General features: G+C 34.9%; 1 protein-coding gene across 4 annotated transcripts in view; it reads right to left on the bottom strand.

Moving 5' to 3' along the window:
- The window catches only part of loaf (low-density lipoprotein receptor domain containing lost and found), an 89,670-nt gene that overhangs the window by 8,351 nt on the left and 61,458 nt on the right, over positions 1–19,861 (bottom strand). For all 4 annotated transcript variants that reach the window (XM_076135714.1, XM_076135715.1, XM_076135716.1 and 1 more), the window contains exons 2-3: positions 19,219–19,442; positions 3,047–3,191 (exon numbers count right to left, since the gene is read on the bottom strand). In XM_076135714.1, coding sequence (XP_075991829.1) covers positions 3,047–3,191; positions 19,219–19,442 — 369 coding nt within the window. The remainder of the gene's footprint in view (positions 1–3,046; positions 3,192–19,218; positions 19,443–19,861) is intronic.

Raw genomic sequence — 19,861 nt, 5'->3', positions numbered from 1 at the left:
GTAGTTTAGTTTTAGTTAGTTTTTTTGTTACATTGTCGAAGACGATTTGAAGACAAAGATATTTTTGGATAGAGGTATGTTTTTCCTTTTTTATGGGAATGACTTGAAAAAGGTGATAAATTGTAGCTTAATATTTTAAGTTCGTTATAACCTTATTTCGATCTAAGCGTGGCCGACTTCACCCCTCTTGCAGAAGAACGGGAAAAGACCCAGGCGCAAAAGTGGAATGATAGTGATTATAATTTAATTTACCTAGTGTTTTTGTGGTGAATTTGAGAAACTCAATATTTTTTATTGGATTCTTGTCCTAGCTTATAATCTAATTAGGACACTTTTCCAGATCAAAATTAGCTACTATAAAGACTGTATAAACAGAAAGTTGATTCGAACCAACAATGCATTTTCACTAAATTACCTACAAAAAGTAGTTTAAAAAGCAATAAATTCGTGTAATTCACGAGCCACTTTCAACAGGTCCACTAAACATGGCAGCGCAATAAAAAATCTATAAATTCTTATAAAAAAGGGGCGGAATGTGCAAACGAACTGCCCGTCGTCTGTTTGATCAAATAAATAAACATTTGGCGAAATTAAAGAGGGTAAGGGGTTGATTCCTTTTATATAGGAGTATTCTGCCTGCGTTTATTGCCACCAGGCGATAGATATTGCTTCATCTTGAGGTTTTTCGTCGTATGTTCATAGTGATTGGAAATGGGTATTGGTATTTTGAATTTATTTTATAGGAAAAGGAAAAGATTGAAAAAATCGGAGCACTAAATTAGTCTCTAATATTAGTAGCGCGATGATCTACAGTCGGTTTCGTCGAGTATTGTGAGTTTGACATTTAAAACGTTCTGCTAAAATAGTTCTTACTTCGCCCGCTCGAGGCGTCGCCGTCTGACATCGAAGATTCAGTAATTGTAACGACTATCTTAAGTGTAAATATTTGACCTAAATGAATAAATGATTTGATTTTGATCAGAGCTTGATACTACATTTCTCGATAGCTTAGGTTGGTGATAATTGATAACGGTAGAGAATCGCATCACAGGAACGTGAAAAGTATGAAAAAGATTTATCCTAAATGATTATTGTTCAAGGTTCTCTTAAAACAGTGTCCGATGGAGCTGTTATCCTTTGGTATGTATCAAGTTGAAACTTCAACGCTATAACCGATATTTTTTGCAACAACGCCGAACAACACAAGTTCAAATAATCGCTTTATAGCGCATTCTCATAACCTCTAACGATGTCGTTAAATTATCTGTTTTCCGAGAGCAAACTTTAACTACTATAAATGCTGTAAGTTTCGTTGCAAAGATTATTCAGCAAGGATTAATAACTACTACTTAACTCTTATCCCGAGTATCACAGACGAACAAAGCAACAGACAGAATCATTAAAACAAAAGATACATTTCTCTAGCTCAAAGACTATTTGCCTTCTCTATCGCTTTAAAGTGCATTCAATCTTTCTTTAAGAGTTTTTCCTATCGTTATACCTGAAGGTAAAATAAAAGCAGAAGTGTATAAAATATTATAGGGGTGTCAAAAATAGCCCGAATTGCTTCGAGAAAAGGATGTTACGTGCCGTGCCGCTTTTTTTTTTGCTCGACTTGCGGGGGCACTTTCGTGCCCCCAGATACCTAAGTTTTGCGTTTTGCGAATTTAGTCTCATGCTATTTACCGGGCTCGTTACGTACGAGTAACTCCAAGCTACTATCAAAAATGTTCTAATAGGAACTAGAAACGACCCAATAGCACTTTATCCGACCTGAGAATTGCGTCCAGGAGTCCAAAACCTTTTGATCAGCAGTAGTATAGTACCGTTTTGGTCACAAAGGCAGTCTGTTTTTCTTCCGAAAATGTAAAGCTATTAAACACTTTCGGTACGTCTGTGAAAATGGAAGTAATTTGCTTGAAGTTTTGTCTGAATGTTGGCTCGCTTCCCGTTACTCGTATTATGATCTGTTGTAATAACTGTTTCAGTTCTCAAACATCTTGGTAATTAAGCATTTAGTTTGAGACGTTTATAATGCTTTTGCTTCTGCATTCTTCAGTATTCAGTTGTTGACATTTTTTTGTTTTCTTTTATGAAAAAATGCTTGAACCGGTTCTGCCGTTACGATTGGGAAACGAGGGGTCCTGGTTTCGGCTACTGCATGAAACACGTATTTAGGGTATGGAGCAAGACAAGTTTGTAGAGGTCTAAGCAAGTGACGTTATTTAATCTTCGCCCACTCAAATTATTGTGGTAAAAAGCGTGATTTTACATGTGTAAGTAGTGGTTTTGAATCTTCTTGTAAACATTTAAGAAGTCTATCAAAAAACTGTCTTAATAACTGCTAAAACAGTAATAATAAAAAAAGTCTACAACGACAAATAGTTAAAGACAGGAGCTTTCAAAAAGTAATTCACAAAAATCTGAATGAACGATATTATATACTTCGAAATACAATAAAATGTACGCTGCGTGCACCGTTGGGAGAGTAAATGAAAATTGATGAATATCAATCATCGGTTATCAAGCTTTATGAAAATCACTTGATGAAGTATTTTCACGTTATCGGTCATTCAATTTTACGTTTCAACACTTTCAATTTTTGAACTGGAGTCCATTTTACTGTATATTTTTTGTGCAATTTGCTATGTGTACATTGAATAAGAGGTTTCCGTTCTGTGCATTGGCTTCTATATTGTTATAATCTATTTTGTATAATTCTGAAATTAATTCTGCTTCCTTTATAACAATTTTTTTCTTATTAGCTCTCTCTAAGCTGAAATTTAATATATAAACTAACGAAAACTGTTCAAAATTGTTAAGGCTTCCTACACACAGTACCGGCTGCCTGGCTAGGCCGGGGTGTGTGCCAGCGTCAGATCGTTTCTGGTATTCGAGCGAGTGTAGTAGCCCTTAAACCTTTCGTTTTCATTTACAGAAATATTTGCTTATAGGTATCTCTCTTACCAAAGTTTGTCCAGAATTGAAAAGAAAATCTGTTCTCCATTTTGAATACCTGTAGTAAACAAACACATATGATACTCACTGGGGTCCTTGACCGCGGTGATGACGAGCCGGAACCCGTTGGCGTCGGTCCCCCAGTTGTCGGTGACGTACTTGAGCGTCACGAAGTTGCTGCGTGTGAATAACGCGCCGACCTGCTGCTTGGTGTTGCGGCAGGATAGGTCGGCCTGGAACAAGCAAACAGACACGTTAACAAAACGGCAAAAAATTACATACATTGTGCTCAGTTGTATTGTTTCAGGTTTGTCGTAAGTGTTTGAAATGAGCCTATTGCCTGCTTGACAATTTAAGTATGGTATGTATGTAAAATCTGATCAGAGATAATAATATGAAGAAGGCACTACCGTTGTTTTTAATTTTCATTTTCTAATATAACGCAGTGATAGAAGAGAGAATTTCTTTAGTCTGGCACATATAAGGAAAATCTAGACTTAAAACGCTTTTCTACGTCTTGTTTTAGTGACAGAAACTAATCAATTCTGAAAAACAAAAACACAAACAAACAAACTATCTTGCCCAGCACGAACTTTTGTAAGGGAAATTGCATCGACAGTTTTGCATTGCATCGTCATCGACAGTTTACAATACGTTAAATTTTATCACTGTATAACAAAATTTGCTGTACACTCTTGAAGGATTGATATATACACTGGCATTAATCAAGTAGAACGTTCTGAACCCCTTTTTACATATTGCAATACTTTTTTTAAATCTATAAATACGGGCCTAAGTAGAATAAAGATAGCAGATAAAAATGTGCATTAAGTTAATTTAAACTCAAATATTTTCCCAAAAATTCATTAGGAAGGGTTAATGTTACATCGGATATTAAAATATCTTCATCCAGAGTGATAACGACATCGATAACCGAGTACATTCCCCTCACGTTATTATGTTAAGCACTTTCGTATTACGTTCAATTGCTCACATAAATACCATCGTCAGATGCTTTGGCTGATTATTCTGATATTAACATTACAAGATCTGTGTGTCGATACTGTGTATCTATACTTTTTATAGACTTTGCTATCTTTAAATTGCTATCTGTTAAGTAAAGTGGCTTAATTTTGGTGTTTTTTTCACTTTTTTGCATTATATCTAATAACTGTTAAAAACTCTTAACTCTAACTGTTAAATCCCTACTCTCAACGATTAACACAAATACGAAAATAGCTGTCTGTCTGCCTTTTCTTTCTGCCTAAAATACTAACCAATTTTGAAGCAATTTTGTTCAAAGATAGTTTGAGACCCGGAAAAAACATAAGATAGTTATCCCGGAATTCTCTCAGGAATACAAACTGTGCTAGTTTTTAGCCATATTACTATAGTCAAGAGCTAGTTATTCTTTAAACTAAATTTTCAGAAACTTTAAAGTAATTAAACAAATGAATTTTAGGAATAAGAGTAAGTGTCGTTCATTAGTCTCTGTCTATACCCAATATTTTACTGTTCAACAAATAATATTAGCTAAGTCTAACCTTTCGTCTCAAGCTTAATTACTTGTTACCTTCTAATCAGAATTCTATTGTTCAACAAAGATTCCTTCAAGATTTCGACCGTTCCTTGTTGTTTTAGTAAATTCTATTTCATCCCCCGGTTGTGTTCATATTGTTTCAGTAAGTCGTGTCTTCCCCGACCGTGTGATGTGCAGCAACTGTCAGATCTTTGTTTTCCTTCCACCCCTGGACCAATAGGGCAACTCTCAAACTTATTCAAAACCCTCTCTTTTATACAAATTTAAAATCCCTTTTAGTTTTCGTGAGAAATGTCCAGGTGCTCATGTGACGGACTTTTGTAAATCGTCAAAGATTACAAGATTCTTAAAGTGACCCTTGTAGGTGTGCATGCTTTAACTTCTATATAATATTCAATATAACAAATACCATGGTTACAATAATACAATCGTTGAGTTAGAAAAAGATTTATTTTACGACAAAATTATGACAAAGCATTATATTATAAATTTTATTATACCTTCTCTTCGATCGTACCACCAAAAAATAACGCAACAATCAATTCCAAAATGTTCTGATCTCATTTTTTCATACGTACTCGACTCCCATAACACTTGAATTGAACACAATCAACATAATCAACCAAACTGTACCTAGATTCACTACAAACAATCACAAGATCATCTAAGTACCAAATCACGGACAATTCCATTAGTCACTCAAGACGTTTGTACACACTTGCCAATGTGCGAATGTGCCAATATGCCAGCACGCCAATATGCCAACACGCCAATATGCCACTAGTGACATATTACTATGTATTGTTGATAGGACAAGAGCTAGATTGTCCGAACGTTTCCGAGAGATCTGCCATGAATGGAGAATGTTACTAGGTATGCCAAATCGCTTGAAATTTTGACACAGTATAGCCTGTATGTATACATATAAACTACTTTTTGTTTTAGTCAAAAATACCAAATAGTTTTGATTTTATAAGCATTCAAAGTTTCGAAAAATATCGAGTCCCGCTAACAGCCGCGTGAGCGGCTGTGACGTCATACTACTTTACCGCGCCGCGCGGGCCGCGTCCCGCTTAGTATTAAGTCGCCAATCGTTGTTGTAGGTGTAATAGTTTGCGTAGTATTTTGTTGTGTTTTCGTCCGCTTATGTATAAAATAACTTATAATAATAGTAAATACTATTCGATTAATAAAATGGATAAAGGATTTTAAAAAGGGCAATCGGATAATGTACCTAAAATAAATGGAATAATGGTTCCGAATTATTTGTGAAACAAATAGAGGTTTTGTTGCTTCCGAAATCCTACTTAATATTATAAATTTGAAAGTTTGTGAGAATGTATATATGTACATACATAAGTACATAAGTAATACATACAATGACATACATATGTCATTGTATGTATGTATTTACGTATGTATGTGTGTACGTACGTACGTATGTATGTATGTATGTATGTACGTATGTACGTATGTTTGTATATGTATGTATGTAAGTATGTACGTATGTATGTATGTATGTACTATCGAACCAACTGATTCATGACCCATTTTGCCGATAATTCGCTTGACACCGTCAAAACAGTAAGAATTTCGTCTCTATCGTCAAAGTTGCACTTAGGACATTTTAAACATGCATACGACTGTGTTATGATGTATCTACGACTACATACAACTTTGACCTTTGTTATTACAGTGCGTAGATACGTTTTCGATAAATCACTCTTAATTTGAATGTAGAATGTAAATAGTCTAAACTCTTTTCACTACGAAAAAACATATTTGTGTCAAATATCAAATAACACGTCATTTAGAAATCTGTGAAACTATTAGGGTAACCATTATAGTCATTGCCCATCATACAGTGATTGCCAATGTTAAGGAATAATACGTTTATTTTAATTTCTAAAGTAACCAGTTCAAATTAATTGCGATATATGTCACTTTTAGAATATTGGTAACATTTTTAATTTATAGAACTCATGTCCAACGTTTGTGCGACAGGTGTGTAGTTCAAAAGAAAAAGAAATAGTTTGTTGCAATATTTGTTAAGGATAACACATTTGAATTAACAGTATTCGCTAGTATTTCTGGTTTTTAAGTATTTTATATTGAATTAGTATAAAGTTATTGAAACAAAGGATTGATGTTCTTTTAGAAAGAATATTTAAGTTGCGTTTATGTCAATGTTTTACTAAATAAAGATACTATTGACCAAAATTGTGTATCAATTCCTTAACCGGGTAATAACTATGCTGGTTACCCTATATTATTTAATTTTTATAGTTACATTATTTCCTATAATGGCTGAATAAACCATGCCCTGAGTGGGTATCGAACCCGCTCCTGACGCGTCGCAGTCGTAACATCAACCCACTACGCCTCGGAGCCTGTTGAAAACGGTAGCAAAGCATTATTGTATTGGCGCACAAAGATTTGTCGCAATAATGACAGATAACAAGTTCATTACCAAGGAAACGAAGGTTCAAGCCAATTTCGACCTACGCGTATATAGACGCGTTTTAGAAAATGAGCACATGGTGGGTCATGATTCAGTTTGTTCGATAGTACATACGTATGTTTTTATATGTATGTATGTAAGTATGTAGGTATGTAAGTATGTATGGATGTTTGTTACTCTTTCACGCAAATTTGACAGAACCGATTACGATGAAATTTTATATATACCTGAAGACCCAGAATAACACATAGACTACTTTTTATCCTCGAGTTCTCGAAGGATCGGGATTTACGCGGGAAGGGTTTCCATGCGGACGAAGTCGTGAGCGGCTTCTAGTATATTATACATACGTATAATAAGTAATAATGTTAGATAAATATTTACGATCACTGCATATTATAATGAAACAGTTTTTAACCGAAATAATCGTATACTTATCGACTTTACATTTTCCCTGCCACGGTAAAATCAATAAACTGGCGATCAATCCGGTTAGAAATTGTTTCATTATAAGATGAAGTTATTTATTATTACTTATGTACTTACTTACATAATATTAAATTACATTTAGGCACAACATATGATTTCCTAGTATTTGAATTGAACATTTTTAAAAGTATTTAGGAATAATTTCAACGCACCAAGCGCGCGACCTCAAGCGGACTGTGTGAGCCAGACTGAGCAAGTGTAGAGTGACGTCACACCGTCACCGAGAGCTAGCGTCGTGCGGTTACAACTTGTTTTACTTATAAATCGAAAACTAATTGACGTATCGAAGTAATTCTTTCACCAGTATTTTTTATTTTTAAACGAGAATATGGAGTGCTAAAAATCAAAATTAGGTAACATTCTCCATTATAATAGGATTTGAGGTACTGAAGTGGGTTATGTGTGATTAGCATCTTCAGACTAATGGCGATTAATTTCTATTTAAACAAACATAGCTTGTAATTTAATATGGGGTTGTTAATAAAAAGCTCGTCCGAATTAATTTAAGAGTTAAGGATAATAATTGGAAATGGAAAATAGTTCTAGGTACTTTTTACGATTCGAAAAATAAAAAAATGCCTAGATCAGTTTTTGGTACTAAGCGTGTGTGTATGGTTTTCTGGATATAAATTCACATGCTTTTAAAATTGGTTGAAATTAGTATGGTAAGTTCAGGACGCCCTAGAAAGATCATATCGGTGATGTCTTGCAAAAAGGTCAGAACCTGCGGTCCTGTATGACGATATGTATGTAAATGAAGCAAAGGAAGTAGGGATCGTACCAAGTGGCGTTCTCTAGTCTTTGCCTAACGCTTTGAAAAGAAGGCGTGATTTTATGTATGTATTAATGTAGTCAGGTAATATAACATAATATTATATTTAATTGATATAATTCGACATATTACCAATATATTAAAACAATTATTTATATCACACACACGCCATCGAAATTATTAAACATCAAGTATTTTGTAGAAACAACGATCAAATAAAATATGTATACGTAAATCCGGAAGCAATTAATAATACATTACGATCAATACAACTAAAAGGTTTTACATATTACAGGTTTATAAATACTACTTTTGACCTCAATAAGAATTACTGAATTATTCATTGATATTGATTTCGATGACTGTTGGTATGTGGACAGTATAAATATATTAAACTTGACAATAATAGAAGTATTTAATACCCTAACCTTTCTTCTATGTTGGAGTCGGCTATCAGTATCACCGGATGCAGCTGAATACCAGTATTTTACATGGAGCGTCTGCCTATCGGACCACCACAACCCAGTTGCCTAGATGACACGATACCCCTCGGTAAGACTAGTTGTCAGACTTTCAAGCTTCTGACTACTGGTAACGACTGTTAAAGGTCTTTGTAAATGATAGTCGGGGCTTCGTTTAACGTCCATTCGAAACACGGGGGAACTCTATATGTATGAGATGGTCACCCATCTACAGAACAACCTCGGCAAGCGTAGCTTAACTTTAGTGATCGATCCGTGCCGGCTGTTGTCACTAAGCCTCGAAGTCTTCTTTGGGAATAATAGAAGTGATAAGTTGGAATGATAATCGATATTTCCTGACAATGTTCAAGCTAGAATCTTTATGTGGGTAGACTATAATATTGAAAGAAATAAGTTTGAGACTCCTTTGCCTGAAAGGTATAGTAATGTTTATTACTTTTTCTGTTATCATTTGGATTACAATTCGCAGTATTAAAAAAGTAGCATGGTAACAGAAACTATATTGTTTTATGATGATTAAAATAAAAGAGCGTTATAAAGGTGAGCGACAGGTTTTAGCTCCACACTATGCTTATCCAAAAATATCGTTTCAATTTTGTCACCTAAATATAAAACAGAGAGAACCTGTCTAATCCTAAAAGAATTTTCCTTGTTAATGTTACATTATTAAAGTAAGTCCGGCGAGTAATAATCGTCCTCTTTCTAAAAACAACTATGGCCGTTTTGTAAACCGAAATATGTAAGTCACGCCAGCGAGTCGTCTATCTATGCATAACCGACGTCAACTTCATAAAGTACGTGACTCGCGTTCCAAGCTGCACTTGTTCACCCCAATTTACTCAATTATCTAAAGCACACTCAAACTAAATATTAATAGCCTTTTAATAGTTCCAACAACAAGTAAATCCATTTTGAAACTTTCATTTCGATCTGATAAAACGCCGACGCATGGTCCAATCAAATAACTTATCCTACAATTTCGCTGTGTATAATACCGAGCGTGCCGTTCCCACGATGTTCAATCAAGCCTTACGGAGCAGTCTATATAAATTGGTGGCACTCGCTTGATCGCTCATGCGCCACCAATATTTTCTTCATCGAGCCGGGCTTACTGACGATGTCCGGACTATATCGCTGTCATATTTCAACGAGAACGATAGCGAAGACGTGACGACCCCGGGATTTGCACCCCACTTCATACATCACGTCTAGCCGGACACCCCTCCTTCCCCCCTTGCATTTCAAAGAGTGGACTTGCATTTATTCTTATATACTGCGTTTAATAAAGCTCCCGCTGATATTAAAAATTCTTCCTTAGCGCCAGATTACGGGGAGGAATGAATTAAGAAAGGTTTTTGTTATGCAAACTATGCCTCGGGAGACAGTATTAAAGGTTTTAATAGCTATCGCTCGCCTAAAACATGGTTTTAATTAGTCAGCAAGCAGAATCAGTTTTAACACTTGGAAGTTTGTGCAAAATGAGTTAACGAGTTCTCTGTGGAACTACAAACTTTGTAAGTTCTTGTTTGCCACTGTCTTGTTAGTTTTACTTACAGAGAAAAGGGGACTTCTTTTTAAAACGACATTCAAGCCTTTATGTGTCTGCTGTATTTATGCAAAACAATTTCTATTAATTTATGCAATTTTTTTACTGCTTTTGTGGCCTGAGTGGTAGTTTTCTGCTGTAAAATATGGGATCTCCGACTTATACAATCAGGAGTTTTTTTTCAGTTATCATTTTCAAAGAGAATTGTATAAAATTCGACATAATGGTAATAGGCTCAAAGCATTTCGTGATGTGTACTAATAAAAAATGATGTTATCGTCATCATTATAAATGACGACATATTAAACCAAATGTATTGATCTACCGATAAGTAATTAATTCCTGTTTTCAGTAGGATATCAATCTAAAACGATATTTTATCGTTCAATCTGTAATGATATGGTTTATTTAGGTACAAAATCATTATAAACATTTTGGTTATCATATGAAGCAATAAATTCATGGCCGTGGGAGGAAGCTACAATATTTGCACATCCTTTAAACATGCAGCAAACAATTTATAATTACGGTTGTTGACATCAAAAAGTCAAAATGCATCAGTTGGGTTTTATCGTCAGTAGTCTGTTCATGTTATAACCCAGGTAACTGGATTGTAGAGGTACGATTGGCAGTCGCTCGATATAAAATACTGGTATTCAGCTGCATCTGACGAAACTGGAAGCCGACTCCAACATAGTCGGAAGACAGGCAAAAGTCAGGAGTCTGTTCAAGCAAAAAATCGGAAATATTTAAAGACTAAAGAAGAAGAAGAAGAATTACTTAAACAGAGACTTATCAAATCAAATTTTACGTCACAATATTATTTGTACTATACTAGCTACAATTCTACTAGTAGCACCTTATCCATTCTATTATTAATATTCTAAACGGCTTCCCCCAAGCACACTTTATTAAGATGGCCTATTTTCAACAAAAAGACTACAAAAATGCGCTTGCACAATACAAGGGGAGATTGCATCTACTTGGTATTCAGGCTCCGCGGCCGACTCTAGTTACTAGACAGTAAGTTTGAAACGTGACGCTGCAAGGAGACTTACTGTCGCCTAGCTTAATAAGCTCTTGGAAAACTTACAGGACTTGTGCGGTCATGGAGAAATAATGATGGTTCGTATAAATTAAGTTGTGAAGATTTGTGTAAACTTGTTGTGGTTTGTCTGTTGCCTGTCTTCTTGCTTCTATAGTCTTCTTAAAGATGCTTTGAGTCTCTTGTTAGTTATTTGTTTAACATTTCTGGTTTACGTTATTTATTCATCCTTACAATTATTTTTACAGGTTACCAAAATACAATAGTTTTGGTTTTAGCTATTGTCGATATTCGTCTTGGTCTATTCTAGGAAGTCTTGATATTCAGAATGAGTAAAAATGTTTTCTTTACGACTATACACGTGGTTTTTTATGCTTCTGATGACGATGGCTTAATTCTACAGTATAAGCTAAAATGTATACATTTTATGATCAATCTTGCACACTTTAAGAATGGTTTTGCACTCTGTTGTAAAAGATGTTTACACTATCGTATTGTATAATGAAAAATTACAGCACTATTGTAATCACCGAAAAATATGATTAATAGAAGTTCAAAAAATGTGCCCTATAACCATTAATAACAAAAAATAATGTGCTAAAAGGTTACAGTTTAAGTATTGATAGATGGCAAGCCTATGACCCGTCGGTATAGTAATTTATTTCTCTAAATCGTTCGCTACTACGTGCCTCGCAGAATAAGTTGGAAACTATATTTTGCCGTCATTTTTGGGGAAACTAGTAGAACGATTTAATTCGTTTAGAGGAAGTACGTGATTTATATTGGTATGGTATTTAGGTTCTATGATAGGATGAAATTGGTAATATTACGAAAGTTTATGTGATATATCTTGGAGATCTTATAGCTACCCGAAATTGATAGAGTATTATTTGAATTACATTACTAGATATACAGATTTTTTATCTTTACTGGGGAAGGTATCGGTGTCCAACCTGTGGACATACATACATCTATTAAGCATCTAAAATAAGAAGAAAAAAATGCGTAAAAATGCTATTTTTCTTTCCTTAAGAGCATCAAAAATTCGTGTTAGAAAAGTCTAAACTATAAAAGTTAGTAATATGAATAACAGCCTAATAATCGTAAACTAAATTAGTCCTCAAAACCGTAGCTCAAATATCATTAAAACAGATCCAGCCTAAGTCAGCAAACGAGAACGAAAAACCCAAAACAAATAATTTGAGCAAGTAATCAAAAATAAAGTGACGGAACAAAGGAGCAATTAATACGATATTTAAATACGGACTTTATTAATTGGATACTTCACTGAAAGATTCAAACTAGGGCTGTTACAGAACTGTATTGGATGTGAATCGTTGTTTTAGACATTTGATTTACTAAATCTGCCTCCGTGGCCCTACCATTGCGTCGGGAGGTCATGGGTTCGATTCCCACATAGAACAATTATTTATGCGATCCACAAATATTTGTTTCGGGTTTGGTTGTGCTTTTGGTCTTGATTGCATATTTGTAAAAGCCCCCGTGACAAAAGAGCAATTCTTAGTGCGGGAGTTGTCTTTAAAAAACAAAAAAGAACACCATGCGATTATTCTTTAAAAACATTCATTAAACTAGACTTAATTTGAAACAATGTGACAATGAAAGTTTCAACACTGTTTAGTTTTGTGGATACAGAAGCGTAAATAAAGTTTTCAATTCAATCGCATGTTTTATGGGAAGCGCATGCGAAGTATTTTGACATTTTAGGAAATTGGTGCTCAATTTCTGAACGTATTTATAGATCTAAATCATAGAAAAAACATTCCTCATTAACTCGCGTTACCTTTTGCAGAACCCTAAGGAAAATCCGCAGTTAGAGTTCCGTTTCAACCCTACTTCAAACACTGTTCTAAATAAATTCCATTTAGAATTATTCAGACATTTATCCAATTGGATTATATTCATTCGACGCGCAATGCATCGGATTGTTGAAATGTTAACACCTGTGGTAAACTTGTCTATTGCATATGCAACAATGCTATAATTAAATGATACAGGATTTTGTATATTGGTTTCTGTAACTAAAGCCAGTTAGAATTGGCTGAATTGTTTAGTTAGACATCGTTTTGTTGGGTAGAAATTGGTGGTTTAATTTGCATTCAATGTCTATCGCTGTGTTTGTTTGTGTAAGTTCCTTTTAACTTACTTTATTTTATACTAGCTGACCCGCGCAACTTCGCTTGCGTCACCTAAGAGAATGGGGCAAAATTTTTCCCCGTTTTTGTAACATTTTTCGTTGCTACTCCGCTCCTAATGACCGTAGCGTGATGTTATATAGCCTATAGCCTTCCTCGATAAATGGGCTATCTAACACTGAAAGAATTTTTCAAATCGGACCTGTAGTTTCTGAGATTAGCGCGTTCAAACAAACAAACAAACAAACAAACAAACAAACAAACTCTTCAGCTTTATTATATTATATTATTAGTATATTAGTATATTAGTATTAGTATTAGTATTAGTATTAGTATTAGTATTATTAGTATTAGTATAGATTCTTGAATTATATATTTAGTTAGAAGAATAAAAATAAATGTGACACGTTATACCAGCGTAGGGGATCTGTCGTCTATAAAAACACTTGAGAGTTCAGTCTCTTCTTTTTTATAGGGTTTACTAGCTATTCTCCAGTATAAATGGTCAAACTGTGCTTTTCTTACTATTCATTTTCTATTACTCATTGTTGTAGTGATTCAGCTGAATGATTTAAGAGCTTATCATTTTGTATAAAAAATTGTAAATATATGTGATGAGTATTTCCTTTTATTTGCTTCTACACCTAGTATCTTATGCTGGGGCTACATTAGCGAGCGAAGATTCGTATGGTGTTGGCGCGACAAAAACATCGTGTTCGGGTATGGGCGATGTTCTTGTCTACATTACGGCGGGCGAAGATTCGTGTCGAGTTGACGCGATGCATCGTGCCTTGTGCTGTTCAGTTTGTTGTGCGGAGACGTGAGCGGTAAATTACGACGACACTGAATTGACGTAGATGTAGCCACCTAAGCGAATATTGGCGCGACAAATCCCTTTGATTCGCGCCAGTTTACCGACAGCTCCTCGATACTACATCGTCTTCGCCCGAATACTACGCGATGACACGATGAACCCGGCCACATTCATCGCGTTAACACGAATGTTCGCCATAGCCCGCTAATGTAGCCCCAGCATTAAAAATACTTAAATCTTTCGTTTACTTCAATCAATTTTATTTTTTATTCACGTTGTCCTCGACTCACATTCGACTCTTTAAATACGACTCTTTTATCTTCATTCAATACAAACTAGTCTTCGTTAACGTATTCAAGATGTACACCATCATCATTCCTATTAACCACATCTCATTAGAGCGGCTCATCTACCCGCATACCGTCAAAACTATTCAAACCATCGGTCTGGCCATCCGTTCGTTCATTATTGTCAGTCCCGGGATAGTTCACAAAGTTCACAGGTGGTTTACAACTTAGCCTTTGTGCGTAAACCAGCAAATAGTTACGAGGTAACAAATTCTATTTAAGTTTCACTTGTGTAACATTTTTGCTGCAGACATTTTTGAAGTTTCGCTCGAATGTTTGTTCTGAAATGTGGTTTCGGTATTCGCGTTTCATATTTCACAGAGCGACGGGAAATGTAAAATAACTATCGCACCGGCTGTAGATACTGTGATAGCTCAAATATGTGACGCGTTACCGAGTTGCTGATTTTTGTTGAGTAAATTCTCAGCTTTCGGCATATTTTGCTGTTGATTTATTTGCTTTGCTTTAGTCTTCAGTTTTGTTATGAAAATGCATATTTTTGTGTCTTTAGATTAACATCTCACAGCATACCGTATTTCCTTGATTTAAGACTAAATAGTTGATAAATTTTTAAAATCCGAGTAGGTATTTTAGGACCAAGATTCATTATCTACACAAATTTTGTCATTGGTTTGTTAACAGTTCTATACTTTGACTCTACGTTCAATTGTCTTATCCTAATGTTAGTCATGAGTGAAACTAATTATCGATTATCACTTACAATTTGTCTTCTTTATATTTCGATTAAAGTCTAAATTAAACAATTCAAATACCTTCACAAATAGTATTCCAACGACCACAGTACGTCTACGTCACAATTCAAAATGTCACATATCCCATTAAAACTTGCAGTGGGATTGAAGCAAGTTTGTGACGTCACACCAAGAATAGCAGCTTCAGTGGCAACTTGGTGGCTGGTAATCCAAGTTGGCTAGAACTTTGTCTTTTGTCAAACGTCCCTGTGAATGCGAGGATATATTTTACATATGAAAGTTTTGATTCACTTTGAATTTTCAAGTGATTGGTTTGTTTTGTCTGTGGTACTGTGTTCGTGTGACATTGTCTGTTATTGAAAATCTATTTTGGTTTGTCGTTATGTCTGGTATTTCGTTTGTGAGAATAATTCTTCCTTTAAAAGACAACATAATATCTATATAATATAAAAATGAATCACTAACCCCCGGTTTCTGAGTACATTTAGCGGTAAATTGTCTATTCAATAGGGTGTTTTTATATGAGTTTCGACGCTATTGAATAGATAAACTACCGCTAAGTGTATCGGGGGTTGATGTTTTACTGAGCTCAAAACTCTAGAACGGTTAAAAAAATTGAGCTTTCTAACAGGGAAGGTTTTTAATGACGCCAATAAAAAACTAATTATTGAAAAAATATACCTACTCGTGAGGAGAGCAGCGTGGGTCAGCTAGTTTGCACTATAATACCAATGACATTCTTTGGGAGATACCTTTTCAATGCTGATAGGTTTCTGTCCTATTTTTTTTTAAGTCAGCCACCTTTATTCAAGGTCTAATTCTGTCATATTTTACAGAGACTTTCTATTTTTAAGCTCCTTGTAACCACTTCTTGCATTTTTAAGGATACTTTTTATATCAAAGTTTAAATGACCTGGTTAGGTAAAGCATCGTGAGGTTTCTCCTAAAAATAAATTCTTAGTAGCAACTAAGAATTATAAAACAACATTTATTTGTATTTCCTTTGTTCAAAGAATTTGTGAAAGTAATTACCTGTTTATTTGAAGAGAATGTGGGTGTTTAAGTAGAGATTATAACGGCTTTTGTCTAGCGTGGGTTTAACAATATTGTTTATAAATTGAGGGAATACTTTGTGGTAGATATAAACTACTTAAATGGATTTTTTTGCTACTATTTTAGGGAGGAAAATTGTGTTTAAAAATGTTGTATTTTTTTAGTTGTGTCATTAAGACTTTTTTTCATATATTGTATTATTACTAACCCATGATTGTCACACTGCTTGAAAATACTTTTTATTACTCATTATCATAATCTTCACAGATTTTATCTATCCACAAACCTCTTCTCGTGTTCAATAGTAATCCTGTTTTGCATTTTGTTTCGGCTCTCCTATCTGGGTATTCTAATAAATAGGTTGCTAAATAAAAAAAGCACTTGATCTGGCTTCTCAGCTTTTACAGTCGAAGATTCGAAGCGAAAATGTAATTCAAAAGATTTCCTCTTTCCAAAGCGGAAGAAGAATCTTCCCAATAAATCTTACACCAATAAACATTTCCTTGAACGTTTACACCTCGTCCTTTGATTCTCTTATCTTATTTATCAATGCTACGGCTACGGCTTTCCCCTCACAAATATTTAGCGATAATATTAATTCACAATCTTCAAAGTAAAAACATTTGAGCCGAACAAAATAAACATCTTGGCAAACTTGGCGAGGTACAAAAGAAGCCGAAACTTGGCCGGCCTTTGTACGAACCGTTGGTAAAAACTTGGCAAATTTGAATTTAAAATTGACAAAAGTTGCATCGCGTTTTGTTGTTAATTATTTGAGATCACCTGGCGGGCACCGGCTTTATGATTTTTTGATTTTGATGCAAATTAATTCGTCGTTAGCGTTCTATTAAATAAAGGTGAGGGAATGATGAATGATGTTAGAGATGAAATATTGAATGGAAGATATTTAATAATCTGTTCTCTGAAGACAGTATTGGCGTGAATAGTTTATGATGGGTATAAAATGGAATATCGGGATAAATGTCTCTCTCGATTTATTCAATTCATTTTACCAAGTTGAATAATATCGAAGTGGAGGAGGCATTCTACCTTTCTCAAATGGCAAAACTTTCACACATAAACTTAAAGAAAAATAGCATATCTTCATCGTTGAAACTACTATAAAGGAGACTTAATAATGAATTATTCTTTAATATTTTTAAAGCATAGTTTTTCTAGCTACTACATTGTTTTAATAACTTATCCTCTCTTGTTAAACGGATACTTTAGCTACATTATAAGTAATGTTTTAAACACTATTACGAAAAACAGACTTCCAAAATGCTTACCCAAGGCAGCAAAACAATAAAGTAAAAGGCGGCGAATATGCGATGAATGTTTGCGCCGGTATGCAGACACTCTGCAAATGGCTGGCTCTATTTAATCCACCTCTCGAGGACATAGCATGAATCTATAATGGGTTCGGGGCTTTGAAATTATACTAATTACTTTTATCTCAAAAGATGTGGTAGAAAGTTTGGAAGTCGTGCTGATAATTTCTGTTTTTCGAGTTATGGCGATGCAATTTGGGGGTACTGGGTTACTGTATTTTCTTTGGATAATTAATAATGATTTTTAGCCTTGATAAGGATAAGGTAAGGTTCTTTATTTATCGTCTTTGATAGAAATCGCATTGTGTTATTGTTATGTGTGTTAAACGATGAAAATGTATTATCATAACGTAATATTACGCTGCTCATCAACAGTTAAAAAACTCTAAACTGAATGGCACATAAGTTGACAAAGAACCATCATGACTTTCACGCCATAACCTAGCTCCGACCTAAACCTGTCTTAATATATTCAAGGAAACAAGACAATAATTACAATAATCTTATAAACATAATCATTAATAAATCATTGTCAACATCACTCATAATTCCCATCGACGGAATCTCATTATTTTCCATCACTTACCTATGAATATTAAAACGAGTAATAACTAATTTCGTAGGGATTCCGAGGCGGCAATTATCCTTCAATTCACGTCCCGTCCCGTCGTCCCCGTGTCGTGATCGCATCGCTAATTTATTAAATGCCAACGCTATGTTAATGAGAGAACTAAGTCGTTGACAATTCAATTTCCTCTTAATCTGGCCTCACTTTACTTAATAGAAGGCTTTTATAAAATAGACAATCACACTCATTAAACTTTATTTTTTCGTTAATTGTTTTTTCAAACTTCGAAGATAAACCTAGAATTCTAGATAATTTGTCTCGTTTCAGTTGAAGCATTTTCAGTTTATTTCGTAGATTCTATGAATTAAACACGTTACAATTCTTTTTCCAAAAATAATCTAGTAGTTGCTGTTTTACTACTACAATTGATTACCTTCAATGCTGTCAAAAACAATATTCGACATCTTTCTGTATCTTTCAATCATTGATTGCTAAAAACGCATTACTCTTTCCTATAAAATGTATTTTAATATTTATTGAAGGGGCATCTAGTAAACTTTCAGCTCATATTAAACCAACCAATTAACGTTTATTGGTTCTGTCACCCTTGGAGATAACAAAGGACCAGCAGGCTTAATCCCGACAGTATCGAGTCGAATATGAAATTCCATTGATACGAACAAATGTCAAATCGTAGTTTTAAATTAAAAACTCTAGAAGAACATATATCTAGAGATCTACACTCTACTGCTATCGACTACCGACAACCGGCCTGTCATCGAGAAATTTTGTATGAACATTTTATCAGCGCCTCTGACGGGCGGCCTAGAAACTACTTTGGCAGTACATTCTAAATGTCAAACTTTCGATACTCGACAGTACCGGCTGTACAGAATCGCGCTATAGGATATATAGAAGAAGACATGATAATATAGGTACATACCTTAGGCGGCGCAGTGGCATGCGCGCCATCGTACACATACAGATGGTCGTTGCAATCCAGCTGCAGCAGATCAAAGTGCAGCATGAACCGCTGCAGGATGCTGTGCGTCTGGAACGTCACCGTGCAGTCCAGGTTGCGCTCGTTCCGCGACCAGAGCACGCCGCCGTCCACCTTGCGGTACTGGCGCTGCAGGAAGTGGTCCTTGCAGAGGGAGTCCATGTAATCTGGAGACAAGAAAATGTTACGTTAGTTCTATGTAACGACTGTCACTTTTTGATCAATAAATTGTACGTTGCTTTGAGTTTTGCCGCTTCAGTATAGTATAAAAGTAAGAAGGTGAAATATAAGAGGTGGCACGGGAACTTATGCACTCTTTTGCGTGCTATGTTAGTTAATAATCACTTATATGGAAATCAAAACCTATGACTGTGCGATACTTAAAATTATGTCCGATCTCACCAAAGCTCCTGAACATTATTATGGTTACACAAACATATATTCTCAAGCTAAAGACGTCCTACAACTTTTACTAGTTGCTTAGCTATAAAAGCATTTTTTTAGATCTTTAACTCATAAACCGCCCTGTTTAATGCCTACGAGCTAAGAATACATTTCTCAACAAAATCTATACTTATAATAAATC

The sequence above is a fragment of the Anticarsia gemmatalis genome, chromosome 3 (assembly GCF_050436995.1).
Source record: "Anticarsia gemmatalis isolate Benzon Research Colony breed Stoneville strain chromosome 3, ilAntGemm2 primary, whole genome shotgun sequence".
Lineage (NCBI taxonomy): Eukaryota > Metazoa > Arthropoda > Insecta > Lepidoptera > Erebidae > Anticarsia > Anticarsia gemmatalis.
The sequence above is the reverse complement of the archived record's forward strand: the minus strand, read 5'-3'. Positions and strand labels throughout refer to the sequence as shown.